This window comes from Galeopterus variegatus, unplaced genomic scaffold (assembly GCF_000696425.1).
Source record: "Galeopterus variegatus unplaced genomic scaffold, G_variegatus-3.0.2 Scaffold2456, whole genome shotgun sequence".
Taxonomy (NCBI): Eukaryota; Metazoa; Chordata; class Mammalia; order Dermoptera; family Cynocephalidae; genus Galeopterus; species Galeopterus variegatus.
In genome coordinates, this window is record NW_007728567.1 from 195435 (window position 1) to 202808 (window position 7374).

General features: G+C 46.6%; 1 protein-coding gene across 2 annotated transcripts in view; it reads left to right on the forward strand.

Annotated features, from left to right (window-relative positions):
* Positions 1-6908: 6908 nt before the first annotated feature.
* Positions 6909-7374, forward strand: part of DCUN1D4 (DCN1, defective in cullin neddylation 1, domain containing 4) — a 75177-nt gene continuing 74711 nt past the window's right edge. For both annotated transcript variants that reach the window (XM_008581780.1, XM_008581781.1), the window contains exon 1: positions 6909-7167. In XM_008581780.1, the coding sequence (XP_008580002.1) occupies positions 6960-7167 (208 nt within the window). In that variant the 5' untranslated portion in view covers positions 6909-6959. The remainder of the gene's footprint in view (positions 7168-7374) is intronic.

Consider the following 7374-nt stretch of genomic DNA (forward strand, 5'->3'; position numbering starts at 1 on the left):
TTTTATACTAGTAACTATGGCTCTCAGGGAAGGGTAATTTTATTTCAAAGTATAAGGAAGAGAAATTATTCATTATGGGAACACAATATATATTCTATTCATGTAGAATCCCCTGTGATTTACTACAGTCTGTTTACTTTTTTAGGACACCATTTTTCTACATCCACTTGAACTCCCAGTATCAATTTTCATGAAGACAGATTTCTTTTTTCTTTTCCTTTCTTTTGTCTTCTTTTGTGACCGGCAACGGATCGCAACCCTCAGTGTTGCGCCCGTACCGGACCGGGACCGGCAACGGGATCGCAACCCTTGGTGTTGCACCCGCACCTCGCTCAGCCAGTGAGCGGCCGGTCTGTATGTGGGATCCGAACCCTCAGCGGGAGCGCCGCCGCACTCCCAAGCGGCGCACTGTAGCAGTGCGCCACCGGGCCGGCCCGGGATTTCAAAGAGTTTGAACGACGAGGCACTGATATTGGGTATTCCTTTTTTCTTTACTATGTAAAGTCTCACATTTCTGCTTTGAGCTAGGCTAATTTTACATTGGTAGCATGTCCTGATGAAGGATGCTTGTGCATCTTAACTCACTGTTCACCATAAACTCTAGAAGGGAGGAAGGAAGCCAAGTAATAAAACATAGCCACTGTAGAGTCAGGGACTACTAGCTTAGAGGAAGGGAAAGGTATCGGTGACTAACTGGATGTGATGCTTAAGAGTTTGTTAGGGAAGGTGATGGAGCTGTAGAGTGTCACAACAACATCAACGGCATTATTTACTGGGCATTATTATTTGCTAGGTACTTTTATATTCATTCATTTAATCCTCTCAACATCCCTATGAGGTAGAACCTATCATTTTCCCTATTTTGTGGATGAGAAAACTGAGGCACAGAGATGTGAAGTAATTCCTTCTAAAGTGGTGGAGCCAATTGCATTTGAACCCAGGCCATCTGGCTCCAGAAAGACAATGTTCTGTTTCCAAAAAAGTGGCAAAAGTGCTCCCAAGGATCCTCCAAGGCCCAGGGAAGAGTTGGTTCTAGAAGGTTCTGGTCAATTCTATCTGTTAAGGTTTTTTATTTTGGGATACATTATAGCCCCAATGGAGGCTGATGAATGTGCATTATAAGCCCACATTACAGAAGCAAAGTAACCTGTACTAATTATAAAGAGGTCACTTGCGTTTGTTTAAAATTCAATTTTCTGACCTCTAGGGTAAGATAGGCAGGGGAAAAGGAAGCTAATGAAAGAAAAAGTAAAGCAAATAAAGACAGATGGCAAACAATGACATCTTTTCAGCTTGTCAGTCACACCAGTGTGAAGAGAGGATGTCCTCGTTGGCACAATGAGGAAAATGTCTACCTCTGTGCTCTTTCCATTAACCTGGTAATTAGGACCTGACTATATGCAGGTATTGAAAAATGAAACTAACATTTTTATTATCCCAGAGGCATCTGGCAAGTGTCTATTTACAAAACCGTTCTATGCATATATGTGAAGAGCAGCATATGTTACAGAGACATTCTTTGTCACTAAGAGTTGAAAGTGGTTTCCAATAACACAGGCCTCACTGGTTAGAAGAATAATTCCAGTAAGACTGAAGAGGCTGCCACTTCTCAGTGATATATCAAAGTAGCAAATTTATCACATCCTGCAGAGCCTCATTAGGTACTCTGGATAAATAATCTTATTCAGAATATACCATAAAGCAGAGAGAGTTGCTGATGAAATAAGGACAAAAGGATAAAATACATAAGGACTTAATAACCTGGAAGTAATCCATTTCTGACTCATACTTTTCGTAATATATATCTACACAGGCCGCCTGAGTATGGCTAGATGTTCAACCCTAGAAAGAGGCTTGGTTTCACTCTTTTAAAAGCACATTTACATCCATATTTTTGTATCCTTATAAATAAATCTCTGAGGTATGTAGGGCATATATTAACCTGATTAAAAAGAAAGGAACTGAAGCCCCACATGGGAATATTATATACAGGGAGTTTGGCTACTTGAGGGGTACTTTTACTTATTAAGCGGTGTGTGGCAAGTTACTCAAGCTCTGTAAGCCTCAGTTAACTTATCTGTAAATTGCTGATAATATTAGCACCTCATGGGGCTGTTGTGGGGTTAGGTAGAATAGTTTACAAGTACAGTATAGCACTATTAAAGTAGTGTCTATCCTGGGAAGCTTTAAGAAAAAAGTTGTCATCATTTGGGACAGCAAACTGTCAATTGATTATAAATCTGCAGAAATAAACTATTCTGCCCTCTATGGGTACATTTATTTTTTTTGTTTGTTTTCATTTTTATATCCTAGAAACCCACTTAGCCTTACTTTTTTTTTTTTTTCCTTTTTGTCTTTTTTTGTGACCGGTAATGGGATCGCAACCCTCGCTGTTGCGCCTGTACCGCCACTGGCAACGGGATCGCAACCCTCGGTGTCATGCCCGCACTGCGCTCAACCAGTGAGCGGACCGGTCTCTATATGGGATCCGAACCCTCGGCGGGAATGCCGCCACGCTCCCAAGCGCCGCACTCTACCGAGTGTGCCACCCGGCCGGCCCAGCCTTACTTTTTATAACTACAGGAATTCCACACTCTCTCTCATTGTAATCTGAGGCCGAATTAATTCCTCCCTGCCATGTATTCTTTTTCTCTTTAAATCTTACTAGGGCACATTTATCTATTTGTTTGAACAGGCCTAACTTTATTTCAGTCTTGAGGACTATGCTGTTCTCCATTCTGTACCCCCAACATCAACACATGCAGGAAAAGTATGCTTTAAGTGGGATTTGTGGATTTTGGGGGAAAGTTTAAAATTGAAAAGCTCTGCTGTTCTTTCTCTTACTAGACTTTTCCATATCAAATTCTAATCTAGGCTTAGGTATTTTGAAATATATCTGATTTAAATTAATATTGTACAATTAATAAAATAGAAAAATTCCAATTAAATTAGGTATCAATAAACACAAGGTAACTTGCTTTAATATTGCCTGAAAGCAGTAACTAGGTGAAACGAAATGGCATAACAACAGCATCCCCAAATATTTCTACCTATCACAGTCCCAAGACACTCTATTAATTTTTTTCTCCAGGGATCTGAATGTACATGCACAGAAGTATAACATTATCTTAGTAAGCATCCCCATAGGGATCCTGTTATCTGGGAATGCTACCAATGGGAAAAACTTGAAATACTGTATTATATATTGAAAAAAGTCCTTACTGAGTTTCATTGAAAAAGGCAATAGTCCAGGGCCGGCCTGGTGGCGCACTGCTGTAGTGCGCCACTTGGGAAGCGCGGTGGCGCTCCCACCGAGGGTTCGGATCCCACATACAGACCGGCCGCTCACTGGCTGAGCGAGGGGCGGGAGCAACACCGAGAGTTGCGATCCCGTGGCCGGTCCCGGTCCGGTACTGGCGCGACACTGAGAGTTGCGATCCGTTGCCGGTCACGAAAAAAAGACAAAAAGGAAAAAAAAAAGAAAAAGGCAATAGTCCAACTATAAAGTACAGAACTTGTATTAGGTTGATATAATAACATTCAAATGAGAAGGGAGAATAGTTTACCAATCTTTGGAATTTGAAGCTTTGATGTTAGACAGTTTAGAGCAGGGGAAAATACCTGGACTAGGAGCTGAGAAACTTGAATATAAGTACTGCTTTGTTATTAACTAGCTGAGTGACTTGGATTAGACATTTAGTTTCTTAGGACCTCAAATCTCATATATTTAAAATGAGAAAGCTGGATTTAATAATTACCAGGGTTCCTTCCAGATCTCAAATTTCATGTTACAGTCAACATTTAGCTAACTTTAAGGAACAGTTAACCAGTGCCTATTATTTAAAAGCATTGTATTAAGTCCATTGTATTAAAACCACTGTAATAAATACAAGAGTACTTCAAAAAGTTCATGGAAAGGTAAATGGGGGCTTCTGGTCAAGATGGCAGAATAGATGGTCCCTAGCGTCACTCTCTCCCATAAATCAACCGATTTATAACTATAAAGAAGCAACGACAGCCAAGCTGGGATCACCAGAGCTCAGGGGGAGAGGAGGAGAGACCTACTGAGTGCATGAAGGAGGGAGAACCCACGATGAGAGAAAGAAAAAACTGCCCAGACTGTTTCGAATCCCAGCCATTTCCAGGCTGGAGCAGCTGAGCGCGAGGAGCAGGAGCTGGCAAAAGCCACAGCTGTGCTCTTCGGATGAAGTTGCTTGGAGGCAGCAGGGGAGAAGAGGGCCTTGGTGGCCCCCCAGGCCAGCAAGACTACTAAGCGGGCTCCCCTGGATCCATATAGGAGCGAGGAGCCACAACAACTGAAAAAAGGGAGCCACTCAGAGGCGGGTGAGTCATCACAAGGGACTGGAGCATGGCCTCCCATGGGCAGTGTTTGCAGCATGGTGGTGGGGGAGATGGGCCCACTGGGAGAACACTGGGGCACAGCAAGCACTGCTGATCTGTGGACCACTCCAAGGAGACTGGTCAGGAATATAGAATTGCATGGGGTGCAGTTTGATGAAAAGACTCAGGCCTAGACAAGTGTTTCTATACAACCCAGGTGCACCAGATCTCTTGAGAGCTGGAAGTACCTATAAAGTCAACCATTAAAACCTGAGCTTCATAAAAAGCCTTCACTAGGAAATCAACAGCAAAGCAGCAGTTTAGCTCAACCACCGGGCTCAAGTACTGGTCCCCATAGGAAGTCCCCCCCATTTTAGCAGTAAGCAAAGGACAACAAATTAGTTCCAGTGCAGAGTTTAAATGGTGGAAACAGCAAATAATCCAACACAGAAATGAAAGAAAAAACAAAGTACCTGCAACCAGAGACAAAGTTTCATGTTAACTAGTAAAGGTCTCATTTCACCAAAGAACACCTATAATGCTAGAAGGACTGGAAGTCCCCTGGGCTACCAAGCCAGAAAGAAGGTAGGGCTGGGGGCCTCAGCAATGTCCCCTGACACCCACAACCAATTCCAAGGGTAGGGGATGAGGGCCTTGGCCATGTCCCCCCCCCCCCCCCCCCCCCAGCTTAGTCTCTTTTTGAAATACCCACATTTTCTTTGGAAGGTTCTGACAGAAAGAAAAATGTGGGGAAGGGGTGGCAATCTTTGGTGGAGAAAAACAGGAGACCAACTTCCTGATAGAGGCTGAGGGCCTTGGCCACACCCCCCATACCTGCAGCTAGCCCAGTGATGAACACTGAACAAAAAACCGTACAAATATTACACATACAAAAGATTAGAAACTTGTACAAAACGACATATAATTTATTACTCCCTAGATTTAGACTAGACTTAAAACATAAATGGGACAAAGAATGCAGAAGTAGCTTGCCGGCTCAAAATAAAGGCAGACTGTCTTACAATGAGATCTGCCCAAGAAGAAATTACCTATCTCAGAGTCTAGAGGTACCTGCCCGTCTCGGTAGGGCCCGGCTGACGTTCTGTCATATTAAAGGTGACCAGTAGGGATGTTATATGAGAAATTCTTGTTCTGAGAAGGAACGTGAAGTACCATTCTGAGATTCTATAATTAGATAAAATATTTCATAAATATTTGAATGATAAAAATATGACAGATAAAATTATACGTCTGTAATTAAAGAGAAACTAGGGATTAAGAGGGACGGAGCATATTACAATAGGAGTGGTTTGAGCCCCTTCTTTCAAATATCTTGTTTCTGGCTTAACATTTATGTCCTGATTTGAAACCTAAATTTCAGAATCCCGAATCTCAAAAGCCTTGGCTGTAGAAATCTAAAAACCAAACGAACTGATCACTTTGTTACCTGTTGTTTGTTGTGTCATCCTTTCCCAGAGGCGGAATCGGTGGAATGCCAGGCTGGGACAGGGCCTTGGGACACGGGGAAGTGGCCTGTGTGTGTGCTGTTTGGGGGAGGGGGAGACGATCCTCCGTGAATATCTCAAAATATTATTCTTCTACCATAACGTGGTGAGTGTGATGAGTTGGTTTCAAGCATTGAAAAAACAGGGGGGAACTCATGCAAATGGTGCGAATTCTCGATTTAGGACCCAATTCACCTAAATTAACGCTTCCCTCTCTGCCAAATAACACGTTTAGTTTTCTGGACAACCTCTCCGCGTCAATGATTTAGGTTTTCTTCAATGACGCTAGTCGTCTTTCGCGGGCTGGTGATCTGTGCCCTGCCCTTGCCGACGTGCCAGCCTGACCCCGGAGCTCCGAGAATGGCCCTGCATTTCCAGCAGGCTGTCTGGGGCATACAGTGAGTGTGATGGACAATGCCTGCAGCGTTCGAAGCATTCCAAGTGCGGCATTCAACAGCCACTTGTGACGAAGCGGGAGACGTGTGTCGCCTCTGGAAAAGTGCATTTCGAAAGTGGATGTTGTACGAGAAATGGGAATTTGTTCCCCACCAGAGAGTTTGCTAGAAATGAAGATGCGGCAATTCTTTATCCAGTTTCCTGCAGTAGGAAACGGCTGGCAAGAGAAGTCCCAGTCCGAGTTCGGCGCGGACTGAGCTCCCGCACAGAGCCATTCTGAGGCGTGCGGGACGAGCGGCGGGAGACCCGGAGGCGACGCGCCAGGAGCTCGGGACGGGCTGACTTCCCTACTCCAGGCAGTGGGGTACGACCTGCCCCAACTGCACGTCCCCTTCTCGGCTCTTCGGGGAACACTTGGTGTGCTTTGTTTCAGACGCCGACCCATCTTCCTCGGTTGGTCTCCAGCTCCACCAATCCCACCCGCCACGGGGCGGGGCTTCAGGGTCAAGGTGGACCAATTCCCCAGCCTCGCCCCTACACGCGCTCCCGGACCCCTGGGGGTGACTGACAGCAGCCGGGCCCAACCGGCTACTCCGGAGCGTGGCCTCCGCCAGGGGCGTTACGGAGCCGATGCTCCAGGGCCAATCGCATTGGACCTTAGGGGGCGGGGTCTCTTTGCCAGCTCCAGACCGGAGCTATCGGCATTCCTTTTGTCAAATGAGAGACTTGGCGAGGCGGTCCCTCAGCCGGGGTTCAGCCAATGGAGAAGGCGAGATGGGCGGGCCGGGAGTGCCTGGCGGCGGGTCCTCAGCTCTGAGGCGAGGTGCGGCGAGCCGGCGGGGGGAACCGCGAGGCGAGCGCGGGAGCTTGGGCGGCGAGCGGGGTGTGAGCTGCCCGAAAATGCACTCGGATGCCGCGGCTGTCAGTGAGTAACAGAGAGCCAGCGGGTCGGGGCCGGGCGGCTGCCAACACTCTCCACTCGGCTCCCGCAGTCCCCGCCCCACGCCTCCTGTCCCGAAACGCGCTGGGAGCCCCTGCCCGGGAGCCACCCCTTCCCCTCCCGGGTCCGGGGCGGGCGGTGACGCTGCGGGCGGCGCGGGGCGGGGGCGGGCGTGGGGGAAGGGACCGGCCT